This window comes from Crocuta crocuta, unplaced genomic scaffold (genome assembly GCF_008692635.1).
Source record: "Crocuta crocuta isolate KB4526 unplaced genomic scaffold, BGI_CrCroc_1.0 scaffold694, whole genome shotgun sequence".
Lineage (NCBI taxonomy): Eukaryota > Metazoa > Chordata > Mammalia > Carnivora > Hyaenidae > Crocuta > Crocuta crocuta.
In genome coordinates this window covers 1,099,205-1,115,830 of record NW_027527933.1, presented here as the reverse complement: position 1 = coordinate 1,115,830, position 16,626 = coordinate 1,099,205, and the positions used below count along the sequence as shown (strand labels likewise).

At 43.9% G+C, this 16,626-nt stretch overlaps 2 protein-coding genes across 2 annotated transcripts in view; one reads left to right on the top strand and one right to left on the bottom strand.

Annotated features, from left to right (window-relative positions):
• LIPA (lipase A, lysosomal acid type) overlaps positions 1-16,626 on the bottom strand; it is a 239,164-nt gene that overhangs the window by 189,371 nt on the left and 33,167 nt on the right. The gene's annotated exons all lie outside the window — the stretch shown is intronic.
• On the top strand, positions 3,414-10,964 carry IFIT2 (interferon induced protein with tetratricopeptide repeats 2). Its single transcript, XM_077751855.1, has 2 exons — positions 3,414-3,602; positions 7,434-10,964. The coding sequence occupies exons 1-2, from the start codon at positions 3,598-3,600 to the stop codon at positions 8,836-8,838; spliced, it is 1,410 nt and encodes a 469-aa protein (XP_077607981.1). The 5' UTR covers positions 3,414-3,597; the 3' UTR covers positions 8,839-10,964.

Here is a 16,626-nt window from a genome sequence, read left to right as displayed (position 1 = left end):
ATAACTTACTACAACTGAAATGCCATTTTACCTGGAATTTATATGACAAAAAGTGTTCCTTAGATGATATGGAAAACAGAGTATGTGATCAGCTACAGTTTCTAAACAAAGAATTCAAAGCAATCATGTACAATCTGTTTGCCTGTGTTAAATACCTCAGAGGCCAGCACAAGGAGGTTCTGGAATACTCACAGCAAGTGGAAGGGTTTATCCTGTGATGACAGGATGCCAAGGCCAAATCAGAAGTATGGTCACCTGGGGAAACTACACCTGGGTCTATTATCACAAGGGCAGGCTTCCAGAAGCTCCGTCTCGCATCGACAAGGTAGGAAACTTTTGCAAGAAGTTTGCAAGTTCCTACAGAATCGAATGCCTAGAGATTGACTGTGAAGAAGGATGGGCACTTTTAAAATGGGAAAAAAGTATTATGAACGGGCTAAGGAGTGTTTTGAGAAGGCTTTGCAAGGGAAACCCACTACCCAGAGTTTTCCCTGGGACTGGTCATCACCCTATCATCAGGGTGACAAAGCACCAACAGAGAACACCATTCAGCTTCTGAGGCAGTCCATCCAACTGAATCCTGGCAACCAGTATGTTACTGTTCTCCTGGCTCTGACTCTCCAGAAGACCACAAAAGAGACTGAAGGAGGTACGCTAGTGGAAGAGGCCTTGAAGGAAACACCATGCCCTGAAGATGCCCTCTGCAGCATGGCCAAATATTACCTAAATAGAGGGACTCTAGACACAGCTATAGAATTACTCAAAAAGGTTTTGCAATCCAGCCAAACAAGGTCTATCAACATCTGCAGATTGGATGCCGCGACAGGGCAAAAATCAGACAAATACAGAGGTCAAAAAAGTACGCCAGGAGCCCAAGACAAGAGGAGCTGTGAGAGATAACCGAGAATGCCCTGCATCACTTTAAGAAAGTCGTCGAGTTGAATATTAACCTTCCCCGAGCCCGCACGGACTTTGCCTGTTTCTATAGTATAATGGGCAGTATGAGAAGGCAGAGTATTGCTTCCAGAAGGAATTCAGCAAGGATCTGCCTCTGGCAGAGAGACAGGTGCTCCACCTGTTCTACAGAAACTTCCAGCAATACCAGTACCAGGTGATGCTGGTACTTTTTCTTTTTTTAGTTTCTTTTTTTAATATATTGGTTTCAAGAATAAAATTTAAATGATTCATCATTTAAATAAAATTAAATCGGGGCGCCTGGGTGGCTTAGTCGCTTAAGCGTCCGACTTTCGCTTAGGTCATGATCTCGCAGTTCCTGGGTTCGAGCCCCGCGTCGGGCTCTGTGCTGACTGCCAGCTCAGAGCCTGGAGCCTATTTCAGAGTCTGTGTCTCCCTCTCTCTCTGACCCTCCCCTGCTCACGCTGTCTCTCTCTCTCCTACAAATAAATAAAAATTAAAAAAAAAAAAGAATTTCCTTAAATAAAATGAAATCATCATTTACCTATAACACCCAGTGCTCATCCCAACAAGTATCCTCCTTGGTGCCCATCTCCCATTTAGCCCAACCCCCACCAACCTCCCCTCCAACAACTCTCAGTTTTTCTTTGTATTTAAGAATCTCTTATGGTTTGCCTCCCTCTCCATTTTTATCTTTTTTTGTTTTTCCTTCTTGTGTCCGATGGCAATGTGGGAACTAGTGTATTATACCCCTTTGTACTTGAGGCAGCCACTCAGGTGACCTTCCCCATTCTCAGAACAGCAAACAAGGACTCGCCCTTAGTCTGAGCTGAGACAGGGACAGCCCTGAGCCTGTATTCCAGATACAGACACAGCAATAGCTGTAACAGAGTAATCACAACTCTCAGTAAGTTCAGTTTCATTTTTCTCAAAATAGAAATACTACCAGGAGAGAGTTGGTTTTCTTTTTCAGTTTCTATTTTGCATTCACACTGCATATTCTGACACTAACCTGGCTGCCAGAGTGGCTGGTACACAGTGCTGTGAACCCACTAAACCCAGGCACTGGCCAGACAGATTTCCAAAGAGTAAAAACAATAGTTCTGGGCATTTCAAAACACAGCTATCGCCTGCTTGCCCCCAACCCGGTACCCATATAATAAGATTTAAACATTTCTATCCAATAGTTTTCTTGAAGGCAGATTAAAAACAAACAACAAACTCCACGGGGCTCCTAGTTTCCCTCTGCAGCATTTCTTGTACATTTAGCATGCATTTCTATAAATCGTAGAACTTGTAACTCCTGAATGACACCTAAAAGTAAGGGTTTCCGACTGGGAGAGCCTTGGCTGTGTGTCCCAGTAAAAGGGCAGAGAATCATCAAGGAACAGAGCTCTTGCTTGCACCTACCCCTAGGAAGACAAAGCGTACCATAAATGATGCTTTCTCCAGGATGGAGCTACCTGTCTCCACAACCCCAGGTGTCCTGGACAACAGGTTTCCCTTGTGCTCTGTGTAATTTCCTGACCTCAGTGATGCCCGGCACTGTTACCTCTTGTCTTCTTGGGTCTACACACACAGTAACCCCTTTAAGATCAAGGGTTTGAATAAGGAAAAGGCAAAGAAATGAGCTCTCCTCCATCATCACGAATCTCCATGGCTGCACGTTGCGACACGCGGGTGCCAGACACCAGGGTGATCCAAGGGACTTTAAGTGTCGTGGTGCTCAGGGAAGCCCAGAATGTGTACAAGTGTTAGGAGTTGTTTGGCTTGGGTTAGTGATCAGGCTGGATGGATGGTGGACGGTCAGAGGAGCTAAAGCTCTGGAAAAGGCAACATCAAAGATTTCCTTCCTGATCTCTTTGGTTAATAATTTTAGCTCTTAATTATCATTTAAAAAAAAAAACAGCATGTACTTATTATATGCCAGGCATCATTCTAAGGACATTTCATGCTTTAACCCATTTGATGCTCATAGCACCCTTATGAGTTAGTAGTAGTAATGGGATCCCCATTTCACAAGAGAACAAACTGAGGCACAGAGAAACATTCGATAATTTCCAGCGTCACAGTGTATATATATGGAGCCCGGGTTCAAATCCAGACAGATGACATCAGAGCCCATTCATTAATCATTCATTCATTTAGCCTCTACCCTTGGAATGGCTGCCATGTGCTGGGTATTACTGCAGGGACTGGAGATTCAGCGGTGAAGGAAACAGACACAAATGCCAGCCCTTACAAGGGTCTGCGGGCCGCACCGGTGATAAGGACGGGCAGAGAGACGATGGGTTAACACTAAAGAAATGAGGCAGGGCGCTTGGTGCTTGGTACATGTATGCATCCTTCTCCAAGCCTGGCTGCCTTGACGTCAGCTGACCTAGGATATCACAACAATCACAAAGGGGAAGTTCTGACTCACTGTGGGGTGGGGACTGCGGGGTGCTATAGGCTCAGCTCCTACTCAAGGTTCATTTCCCCTCAGAGCCCCTGTCAGTTTCCCTTTCCAGTTTCAGTTCCTTTTTCTTCAAGCCAACTGTGGGAGAAAGGGGCAAAGGAACAGGTAATGCTTCCATATAAAGGTCTCCTTAGCATCTCCCTGAGGCAGACTAGGAAGATTTCTGAAGAGCACAGTGGCCTGAGCTGCAACCTTTCAGAACAGCTGAGAAGCGCCCCGTGATCATGAGGTAAAGATTCTCCTGGTCTGATCGTGTTGACAGTGTCCGGTCAATCTCGTTGGGGAATGCAAATCCTATACAGTCATGCTCCTGAAACACAAGTTCCTGATTTGTTTTGCTTTAGTGTTTGCCTGTAGTCTAGCTCGCAGCTGTCTGCAGGTCGTGCGTTTGTCTTACCGAAGCTGGCTGCTTTATTTCTGTGATTTTCTGCCGCACACAGTCAAGCTTTGTCAGCGCACCTCTCCCGGGGGAAGACAGCTGAGGTCCAGAGGGGGGAGGAAGTGGCGATATGGCAGAGAGAGAGATGCTTACTCAGGCAGGTGCTTCATTTAAAGGGGGATCTGGGGAAATTGCTCCAGTAGACGCTCTCTTCTGTTTCTTATTTGAAGGGATTAAGTGGGGGCTTTTAATAGGATTCTTATTTAACAAAGAATCTCTTTTTGGCAGATATTGTTACAATGTACTCCGGGTAGCAACCCCAGCTCCTGCTAAGCTAGATTTTACTTTTCATGTGCTCATTCATCTCAGATTTGTATTAGGGCTGGTAAAATGTATTCATTCACTCAACAGAAATATATATTACCCCAAAATGCTACTGATTGGTTCGAGTTCTCTCTGAAGTATGAGTTGGAGGTAGGGTGCTTGGAGAAAATAGCCCCCACCTCCAAAATTCTCTAAGACTGCCCAGGAAGGAAGAAAGGTAGGAAGGGAGACTTCTGTTTTCTCCAATGTGAGGATGGGGTGGCCAAACTAGGTGCCTAGGCCCCAGCTCCAGAATCCAGAGGCGCCTGCCCAGCACTTCCTTCCTAGAGCACACATTGCCCTCCTTCTAGAAGTTTTCTGTTCTCTCCTCTTTTAATTTTTTTTTTCTGCTCCTCTGCCTGTCTGTCTAATAGGAAAGAGAAAGATTTGATCTATTTCCAGATGTCTGTTTGATAGTAACTCATAATATTTAGAAATATTTCCTAGAATTTTAGCATGGTCTTAGGGTCTTCCCCTTAAGAACACAGACCCACCAGCGTCTCTCCTAATTGTCTTTGCTCTCTTAGCTATGGGCACTGTCAACAGGCACTGGCTCTGTTCACTAAGGTAGTGGTTCTCTAATTTAAGCATGCATAAAATTCCTCTGGAGGGCTTGCTAAAGACCATTCCTGGGCTCAATCTCCCCCACTTCAGATTCTGATTTGGTAATCATAGGTTGAGGCCCAAGGATGTGTATTTCTAACTGCTCTAAGATACCGGTAACAGGATTAGCTCTGAGCCAGATAAACACCATCACCAAGGCTTTCATCCAGACCAGAAGCAGGGGAAGGAAGTGTTGTGTGTATACAGTTGGTGCTTCTAGAGGTATCAGGAGCATAATTCTCACAAGTCTGCATCCAGAAAGCAAGTGTCTGGAACTGGCTTCTGATTCACTGGTAGAAATAAAAGCCTATAATCACACAGTAAAATTGGATGTTTTGAATGGCCACCCAAAGGGATTTTACATAAGGGTGTATAGTAAGTGCCTCTATCCTGCAGATGCACAATTGAACATATGCTCTATACACTGGTGATAATTTCAACTGTATTCACTCTGTTTCTTTTATAAAATGAGAAAGTTGCTAAAGAGCTTAGTGCTAAGGGAAGCTTCCTGAAACCTTACTGAGAAGGAAAATAGATCAGGTTGGACATGAACTTTTCAAGGGGAGGCTGCTGTCACTACAGTGCCAGATACCATGCCAGGCACTCTCCTTGGCTCACACACATATACACTTGCGCACGCGCGCGCGCACACACACACACACCACCACCACCACCACCACCACCCTCCATATTACATCAAGAGGCTCACACATCCTGGTTCTACACTGAGAACTGTCCAGGGCTTTGAAAAGACAGAGGGTCCTTCCCCAAGAAGAAACTTCTACCCATTTTCCTTCATCTTTTCTATTTATTCTATTGGGGTAGGTTGAGTCTCCATTTGATTCAAGTAACACAAATGAACAGGGACTGATTTAAAGTTCCTGGAAGGGCTCACAGCCCTCCCGCCAAGACTACAGCCACCCCAGGAGGGCCAGAACAGGACAGTGGAGAGCTTGGGGGCCCCAGATGTGCACATGTGCATCCAGTCAGTCTGTCCAGTGTGAGCTGCAGACCGTGGCTGCCATGACACCTCCAGTGTGCACAGTGCTCTCCCTGACTCCGGAAAACCAGCTCCCTCTCAGTTCCATTTCCAGCTGCCACTTGAGTTTGGGTGCCCAGCCCTGATCTAGTAATCAAATTGGGGGGTGGGAGAGGATATCAAAAGTGAAAGATGGGGGACAGGAAAAAAAAATGGAGGGGAATATAATCTTCCATTTGGACAATATTTCAACTGCGGTCTTTGCCACATTACGTGACTTCCCAGATATCTACTGCTTGTCTATGTCAGAATTCATAACATTTAGAATATCAGCTTCTCATCAAAGGGCTAATTAACATATACCCTGAAGGAAAAGAAATTAAGTGAGAAAGAGCAACATTTCAAGGATTCCAATACATAGGCAATGCAGAGAAATGATTTGAGGAAGTTGATGATTTTTAACCTGCTCACCTCTGAAGTTATCTAAGATAGGGTTTTTGGGTGGAGAGTGAGGTTTTTTTTTTTCTATTTTATTCCATCCCATTCCATTCCATTTTAAAGAACTAACACTGAAGGGAATGGAAAATCTTTCCAGAAGAGTTACAAAAGTACCTTAAGGGAAAAAGACCATTTCCCATAACACAAGATGCTAGCTGTCTTGTAAGCCTTCTCCCAGAACTGCACTTCTAACACTGTGTGTGAAAGCAAGCCACAAGAGAGGAAAAATAAAATTTCAAAAGATAATTAAGGCAACCAATGCAAAATTTTTAATAGACCAACACAATGAGAGATGTTAAGAACAGAAATCACCAGTCTAAGAAATAGAGGTGGGGGTGGAGGGGAGAAAAAATGACTTATTTTATTCCAAAATAGAAGTGTAAAACATTGCTAGCATATAATAATAATAATAATAATAACAATAATAATAAAATTAAGGGGTAGAAGTAAGAATTAATAAATGTTGAAATACAATTTAAATGGTTAAAATGGAAAAGTGCAGATAAAATGAGGACAGAGAATGACAAATTAATAAAAAGACAAAGCCAATAGGATCCAAAAAAAAAAAAAAGAATTTGGATAAACAAATAAAATCAATTAAGGAGATATGGAAAGCTCAAATAATAAGACAGGCCATAGAAAGAAATAATGCTAAAAAGGACAGATGAAGGAGAATGAAGGAACTAAAACTATAGGGAAAAAAGTGCAGTTGAACTTCAGAGGGATAATGAGATTAAAACCAAGCCAGCAAAACCTTAAAAGAATAGGCCATTCTAAAGCTAAGATCTTCAAAACATGGAAGTAAATGCTAGGTAAGATGAACAGAAATGTAAAGTAATAAATAGCCTTTCTTCTTCAGAACTGTGTCAGGTCCACTGTGGGCTGGAATCCTCTCCCCCAGGTTTGGCCACAGACAGCCAAGGCCCAGTGCTACCTGACCTGATGGAAACCACCTCCTTCAGGGAAACTCACCCCCCGGCTCAGAGCATTCCCTCCTCCCCGGCCCCCTGCTACTGCCTTCTTCCTAATTCTTTGGCTGCCCAGTCACCACCCAGTCCCTGAGTCCCTGCGCATTTAACGCATAGGCCAAAATATAGAAAGGAACAAAAAGGAAATATTGTTCTCTTTTGAATAGGGTGAACACCCTTGAGGAGGAGAGGAGGGGAATTGTATCTGCCCTGCTCCCCGAGAATCCGAGCTGTGTCTCACAGTGTCCGTCTCTCTGTTTCGTCCTCCAGTGAGACCACTAGGAGCACCTTGGAGAGCTGTCTGCGGCAACTAAAATGCCATTTCACCTGGAACTTGGTGGAGGGAGGAAAGTCCTTGGATGACTTTGAAGATGAGGTGTGTAATGTGACTGAGTTCCAGAACAATGAATTCAAAGCCACGGTGTTCAACATACTGGCCTACATAAAGCACTGCAGAGGCCATGACGAGGCCGCCCTGGGGTGTCTACGGCGGGCTGAGGAGCTGATCCAGCGAGAGCACTCGGAGCAGGCAGACATCAGAAGTCTGGTCACCTGGGGAAACTATGCCTGGGTCTACTACCACCTGGGCAGACCCGCAGATGCTCAGATGTATGTGGACAAGGTGCGACAGGTATGTGAGAAGTTCCGCAGCCCCTACAGAATCGAGAGTCCTGAGATGGACTGTGAGGAGGGGTGGGCCCGGTTACAGTGTGGAGGAAAGCACATCGAGAGGGCCAAGGTGTGCTTTGAGAAGGCTCTGGAAAAGAATCCCCAGAACGCGGAATTCGCCTCTGGCCTGGCCATCACGAGCTACCGTCTGGACACCTGGAAGCTGCCTCAGAATCCTGTCAACCTTCTGAGGCAGGCCATCAGGCTGAATCCTGACAACCAGTATGCGAAAGTGCTCTTGGCTCTGAAACTTCAGAGGATGAAGGAAGAAGGTGAAGGAGAGAGGCTCGTGGAGGAAGCTTTGAAGGAGGTCCCGTGTGCAACCGATGTGCTTTGCGGAGCAGCAAAGCTGTATCAAAGAAAAGGAGCCCTGGACAAAGCTATCGAACTGCTTAGAAAGGCTCTAGAAGGCATGCCCAACAATGCCTACCTACATTACTACACTGGATGCTGCTACAGGTCAAAAGTCCTTGAAATCCTACAGGACACAGGAAAGAATGACATGTACAGGAGAAGAGAGAAATCACAGGAAGCCATTGAACAAGCTGTGTATCATTTGAAGAGAGCAGAGGAGGCTAATACAAACCTCCCCTGTGTCTGCTCCTACCTGGCCTGCCTCTATGCACAAGCAGGTCAGTATGATGAAGCAGAGCATTACTTCCAAAAAGAATTCTGCAAAGAGCTTTCTCCTGTAGCCAAACAAGTCCTCCATCTGCGCTATGGCAACTTCCAGCTCTACCAACTGAAGAGTGAGAACAGGGCCATCCACCACTTCATACAGGGTGTGAAAATAAACCAGGACTCAAAGGAGAGAGAAAAGATGAAAAACAAGCTGCAGAAAATTGCCAGTATGAAGCTTTCTAAAAATGGGGCTGATTCTGTCGCTTTGCACCTCTTAGAGTTTCTTCAGGAGCAGGGTACAGAGATGCGGCCAGCAGAGGAAAAGTCTGAGAGGTATTTGGACTCTGGAAGCTTTCTCCCTTCAGCATCGTCCCCTGAGGAATGAGGAATCAGGATATGGTGCCCATGGGATGGTGGTGGGAAGGGAAGCGAAAACGCCTCCACCAAGTTCATGTTCAAGATATTTCTCAACTGGTATGGTGTAAGCAAGGACCGAGCCACTGGCCACCATTCTGGACCAGGCTTATGGAGGAACCCACTGGGCAGAGTGTTTACACATGAATCACGCAGGCTGTTCTGAGACAGGGACTAGATTGGAGTCGGGGCGGTGGTCCTAGGACTTGGTAAGGGAGCTACTTCTGAACTGACTTCCTGCAGGCACTATGCATTGTGATAGTCCCTTGGTCATCCTCCCTGGGGTGATGCTTTGGGTTTGTCTCTATGTTTGTATAAAGCAGCCAGATCCCTCACATCTGTAACACTGTCGCCCATTTTTTGTAATGTTTTTCCACCCTTACAGTCATTTTAGATCCTATATGGTTTGGCCCTGCATAGACACCAATGTGTTGGGTCCATTCAAAGGCTGGGGGGCCAAGGCCCACATAGGGCTTGGTGTCTCCCCTCCCTCACTTCTGCCTCCTTCCCCAGACAGTCCTCCATCTCGACTGTCCTATACAACCTGAGTTCTCTTGTCCTATTAACTGAGGTGGGAACATAGTTTGAAGAAAAAGCAGAGAACATGTTGAATTTTGAAGGAACATACCCTGGACAAGCCATGGGATCAGGCAATCCCAGTGCTTGCACTGTGGGAGGCATGTGGGAAGATTTTGCCCCCATTCCACCCTTCCTTTAACACAGCGTGTGAAGAATAAAAAAGGGTGTTGTGCGCACATGCTAGAAACCAAAATAATACATTTCTCTAAAACGTGTGTGAAGAAAAAAGTCACACCAGGAGGGACAGAGATCAAATAAGCAAAAAAGAGAAAGAGAGAATGCTGGTTTGTCACTGTGGACTGTAATCCTATGGAGAAAAATTTCATTTTCTTGGTCATTATTCGGAAAATTTCCTTGTAAGGTGCAGACGTGCTTTGTTCAAAAGCGCTTGGACAAACCTAGGTTCAAGGTGATCGGAAAGCAGCAGAACACAAGGCCCCTTTGGAAGCTAAGGACCTAGAGAAAGGTCTTCTGAAATGACATCAATAATGGACGGGTTTTCCTCCAATTAGACGTTTTTATATTAGCAGATATGAAATTGCTTTTCATCCTGAAAGTCTTCAAGGAAACCACAAAATTCATGATTTGCTTGGGGTGATTGGGGTTTTCTAGGTAAATACTGAAGGGCCCATGACATCAGGGTCGGTGTGAACCAAAACAAAGTCAGTGGACCCAGCATGAGACCATCAGTCACCTTCTTGGCTGCAAACTATTTGCCTGTTCTGATTAATTTAAATTTAAATGGTGGTTACCAGAAGCTCAGGGTTGGGGGAATAGGAGAGATGTTTAAGGGTACAAATCTGCAACTGATTAGTAAGTAAGTCCTGGAGATCTAATGTATAGTATAGTGAATATAGACAACAATATCATATTATAATCATCAAATTTGCTTAGAGGCTAGATCTTGATTACTCATACCACAGAAAAGAAATGATAAATATATGACACGATAGAGGTGGTAACTATGGCTACAATCATATTACGGTATATAAACGTGTCAAATCAACCTTAAATTTGCAGCGTTATATGTCAGCTATATTTCAATAGATTTAACTATATATTTACATTTTGACTAAGAAATGAAAACATTATAGAAACTTCAAGGTTTTTTTTTTTTAACTGAAAAATTACAACTTTCGGTGATGGGTATTGAGGAGGGCACTTGTTGGGATGAGCACTGGGTGTTGTATGTAAGTGATGAATCACAGGAATCTACCCCTAAATGAAGAGCACACTGTATATGCTGTATGTTAGCCAACTTGACAATAAATTATCTTTAAAAAATCACAACTACCATAACAACACTTTTCATGTTATTTTCTGTATTAAGCATTGTGTTGTGGGGCACCTGGGTGGCTCAGTCAGTTAAGCCTCCAACTCTTGATTTCAGGTCATGATCCCACGGTCGTGGGACGGAGCCCCACTCTGAGCTGAACATAGAGCCTGCTTGGGATTCTCTCTCTCTCTCCCTTTCTGTCTCTGCCCCTCCCCAACTAGTGCTCACTCACGAGCTCTCTCTCTCTCAAAGTAAATAAATAAATTATAAAAAAACAATAGTGTTGTATGCACTTGAGATCACTGGTATGTATAGCATCAATTTGTGAATAGAGCCAAAGATTTAATTAATAAATAACTTAGAAGTGATGGAATATAAAGGAGGAGTTCTGGGTTTTTTTCAAAATTTGCTGCACCTTAAGTCTTCAAGACCCAGCTAGTGATTAATGGAATGTCATACAGTTTACGAACTATATATAACCCAGACTGGTCTAACATTCTAACCACTGAATAGCACAGACTTTTTTCCTCCTCCAATCTTAGGAATCCAGGACTTCAGCTTCACCCTGATCCCCACCACCATGCACCCTTATGCACACAAACAGGCTGCCCTCACACTCTGACAGCAGGTGGGCTCCTCTCTTTCCATTATATCTTGTTAACACCGCGTGCTGCCATCCGCATTCTCTCTCCTCTTCCGACCTCTGTTATAGGAAGTGACAAAGTGTCATCCATTCTCTTTTACGCCCCATGCTGGAGGCAATCTAAATGCTCTTGGAGAGGTTTTCCTAATAAATTAAAGAATAGATAGAGACAAAAGGCCCCAAAGTTTCTCTCGTTTTCCAAGAGGCCTCTAGTGGAAAATACAACTCACACCAGCTGCAAGAGTAAAGTCATTCCATTGGACTGAATTGGACAAACGTACATCTCAGGGAAAGGGTTAGCTTCCTTATTATTGGATCTGGTGCCTGGGGAGGAAAGGCAGGGGTGCTCTGAGTGGAAGGTAAGATGAGCAGGTAGGCTGAGCTGGAGAGAGCACCACTGGCACCTGTGGGGTGCTAAAGAAGGTATACCAGGTGCACAGCATCTTGCCCAGGCAAGTGATGCCAGCAAAACCCGTGCTCGGAACAGGGTCTCAAGAGGACAAAGGTGGAAAGAACAGGGAAAAGATATATGTTGTGCTACACTCAATTTTTATTTGAGGACTTAATGCTGACAGAAACGATTAGAAAACAATAAACAAAATTATGTTGATAGCTCAGGTTTCCTGAAATCTCACTATCCGGGGACAACAAATGGAGCCATATTGTTTGGAATGAGTCATAACTCCCTGGCTCTTAACCACATTTCTCAGTGCAGGACACGTGACTCCCCTCGGATACCCACCCAGCTAATGCCAGGAAGTATCTTGTGAGTGTCAAGGAACAAGTCTGACAGAATTTTCTGATCACTTGTATTGCTCCCACACCTACACACACTAACATCCTCCACTCACAAAACTGCTTCGGTATATCTCCTCTGGTTGTCACCTTGAGAGCTCCCTGGACCCGGTGTTAGTGCCTATGAAGGAGTAAGGAGAATTCTTCTCATCTGCCTGGGTGCTAAGCAATACTGAGTATTTTCCAGCACTGGAGTCCTCAGTGGAAGGTTCATCAGCTTCTGCTCTTAGCCCCTTTTTCCATAGAGCTGAGAGACAGTCCCCAGGGGCAGCAGACCTTGAGTCACGGTCCATTTTTATCTTCCTTCCTACCTCATGTCAACAGATTTTCACAACCTGCATCCAGTGCAACCAGAAACATTGGAAGTGTCCAAATCCTGAAGATAAACTCAGGTAAAACTGTAAGGTCTCTACCGTATGCACAATTGACCTTGGATGCCAACCTGAGAAATGTGGGTTCAACCCAAAGACCATATGCTTCTCTCTCCCTTCTTTCTCTACCATTTCCCTCATCACCTAGTTTCAGGAAGGGAGTAATTAGGTTTGACTAGTAAGTATGATTTACAGTGTAATTGCTCATTGCTGGTGATCTGTAGCTTCTTGGGAGGCTGTGAGAGGGAAACTAATTAGGGGTGTCTGGGTGGCTCAGTCAGTTAAGCGGCTGACTCTTGATCTTAGCTCATGTCTCGATCTCAGGGTCTTGAGTTCAACCCCCATGTTGGCTCCATACTGGGTGTGGAACCTACGTTAAGAAAAAAAAGAGAAACTAACTAAAATCCTTAGTATAAAACAGTACAGTGACTCTAACAAACAGTTCCACAGTTCCTTGAAGGGTTAAACATAGAGTTACCATACAGCCCAATGATTTCATTCCTATATACCCAGGAGAAATGAAAACACGTTCACATAACTTGTACGTGAATGTTCATAATGGCATTATTCGTAATAGCCAAAAAGTAGATTCATCAACTGGTAAACTGGTATATTAAATATGGTATATCCATACAGTGGATTATTACTCAGCAGTACAAAGTGTGGTACTTATTACATTTATTCCAAATAAATGTAGTACCGATACATGCTCCAACATAGATGAACCTTGAAAATATTATGGTAAGTGAGGAAGCTAATCACAAAAGGTCTATTAATATGAAATGTTCACAGAAGGAAAATCTATGGAGCTAGAAAGCAGATAGTGGTGGCCTAGGGTTGGGGTGAATAGCAGGATCACAGATGACGGCAAAGGGGCATGGGCTTTTCGTTTGGGAGGAGTGAGAATCTTCTAAAATTTACTGCAGGGATGGTTGCACACTGAAACACTGAAAGCTTTTGAATTGTACCCTCTAAGTGGGTAAATTGTACAGTATATGGATTATTTTCAAAATAACTTAAAAAATTCATAATGGCCAAAAAGTAGATTCATCAACTGATGAATGGACTCTTCTTCCAAATGATTAAAAAGAAAGCCAGCTTTTTTTCTGTTGCTTTCTATTTTTAACCTCTAGGTTTGGGGTGCCTGGGTGGCTTAGTCGGTTAAGCGTCTGACTTTCGTTTAGGTCATGATCTCACGGTTCGTGGGTTCGAGCCCCATGTCGGGCTCTGTGCTGACTGCCAGCTCAGAGCCTGGAGCCTGTTTCTGAGTCTGTGACTCCCTCTCTCTCTGACCCTCCCCTGCTCACGCTGTCTCTCTGTCTTTCCTAGAAATTAAAAACAAAACAAACAACAAAAAAAACCATTAACCTCTAGGTTTGTTGTCATTGTATCATACCCTTTGTATGACTAACATTTTAAATGCTGTTGCTAATTCACTGCTTTTGTGCTCCACAGATATGTTGGAGAAATCCTCTATCCTATTGTCTGAGTATGAAAATCTAGTCCTAGGTCATTTTAATATTTATTTGTTTGAGAGAAAGAGAGCATGAGTGGGACACAGGGGCAGAGGGAGAGGTTGAATCCCAGGCTCCATGCTGACAGTGCAGAGACTGACGCAGGACTTGATCCCACCAACCATGAGATCCTGACCTGAGCCAAAATCAAGAGTCAGACGCTCAATTGACTAAACCATCCAGGTGCCCCTATTTATTTATTTATTTAGAGAGCATTTTACTCTGTTTCTAAGTTTATTTTATTTTGAGATAGAGAGAGACAGAGTGCAAACAGGTGAGGAGCAGAGAGAGAGGGACAGAGAGAATCCCAGGCAGACTCCATGCTGTCAGCACAGAGCCTGAGGTGGGGCTCAAACTCATGAACCGTGAGATCAATACCTGAGGAGATATTACTCCTTCAAGGGTTGAAGCATAAATATATGAACTTAACAGACAGCCATTAAACAATATTACATGGACCATTACATGGGTCATTTTACAGCTGGGAAGACTAAAGGATTGCCTTAGACCTCAGAGATCTAAACTGCACTCCAGGGCTTGGCTTCCTGTACTCAGTGTGGGGCAAGAAGGAAATTCAGACTCCGTGATTTCACTCATGGATAATCAACCCCACAGCTAGTAAACTGAACACACAGAATTAATCCCGGTCTCCAGTTGCAAACTGCCTCCCACAAGTATATTTACTGGAAGAAACTACTTTTTAAGAAATATCTCTGGACAGTCTTTCACATCATGTGGTCCCAGAAACCCCTACATCAGAATCTCCTGTACACTGCTATTAAAAATACAGTTTCTGGGAATTCCAGTCCAAGATGGCAACATAGGAAGACCCTGAACTGGCTTCCTCCACCAGGACACACCAAATTACACCTATTAATAGAATAATTTTCCCCTGAAATACTGAGGGCTGACTGAACAGCTACTAAACAACCAAAAATAGAGAGAATGGCAAGAGCAACAGAGACATGGTAAGGCAGGGAACCCTGCCCACCAACACTGCCAACCAACAGCAGTGGGGAGGGAATGTACTGAGGGAGACAGAACAGATCTCTCTGGCCTGGGGCACAGTCTCTTAACATATAACAGACCACACAGGAAATCTATCAAGTAGTAGAGGAGCTGCAAGAACACTCTCCAGGTCAGAGGGACTGGATGACAACATGGTTTATGTTCCCATCCATCTTAAAAGCCTAGATCAGAGCAGAGTCTAGACACCATAGCAGCTAGGTCCTGAGGTCACAGGGAGTTTGCAACCTCAGCAAGCACAGGATCCACAAGCCCACACCAGTCCTGGTCTCACTGGGACAGCAAACAAGCCAGAGTTGAAAAAGGCCAAGGAGGGACTCCTGGGTGGCTCAGTTGGTTTAGCGCCCGACTCTTGATCTTGGTTCAGGTCATGATTTCATGGTTCACGGGGTTGAGTCCCACACTGGGCTCTGTGCTTGGGATTCTCTCTCTCCCTCTCTCTGCTCTTACCCCCTTTCACATGCTCTCGCTCTCTCTCTCTCTCTCTCTCTCAAAAATAAACAAACAAACAATAAATAAAAAGGCTGAGGAGCTGTGAGGATGCTCCCTCCCCTCCACCTTAAAAGCTCACAGTAGAACAGAGCCTGGACACCATGAGTGGTGGGTCCAGTCATCACAGAGAGTTTGTGACCTCAGCAACCCAACCTCTGTGGTGCTGGGAGACAAAAAATAAGCCATGGGGTATTTTTTTCTTTTTTTTTGTTTTATTTTGTTTTGGTTTTAATTAATTTTTTTCTTAATTTTTATTTTCTTATTTTTTAATTTTTTAAAATTTGTCACATCTTGTTTTAATTTTGTTCTTTTTGGTTTTGTTTTTTCTTCCTCATTCTTTTTTTTCTTTTCTGCTTTTTTCTCTATTTTCTTTTACTTTCTTTTATTATTCTATCATCATCATCATCATCATCATCATCAATCATCATTATTACTATCATTACTCTCTTCTTTCTGTAAAAAGCCACTATTTAAAAGAATAACTAGCAGGGCGCCTGGGTAGCTTAGTCGGTTAAGCGTCCGACTTTCGCTTAGGTCATGATCTCGCGGTTCGTGGGTTTGAGCCCCGCGTCGGGCTCTGTGCTGACTGTCAGCTCAGAGCCTGGAGCCTGTTTCAGAGTCTGTGTCTCCCTCTCTCTCTGACCCTCCCCTACTCACGCTGTCTCTCTCTCTCTCCTAGAAATAAATAAAAATACTTAAAAAAATAAATAAATGAATAAAAGAATAACTAGCATTTACAGCCACAGGTCTAGCCAGCCAGCAAAAGTCACCAAGCACACACTCTATATGGGGAACACTATTCACAAGACCACACCTTCAAATTTAGGAGAAGTAGCCATTCCACCTAATTCACAGAAATAAACACAGAAAACCAACCAAAATGGGGAGACTGAGGAATATGCTCCCAAAAAAAGGGAACAAGAAAAAAATCTCTGAAAAAGAACTAGATGAAACAGAGATAAGAAATATGCCTGATAAAGAATTTAAAGTAATGATCATAAAGATGCTCACTGAGCTGGAGAAAAGAGTGGAAGAACTCAATGAGACCTTCAGTAAAGAGATG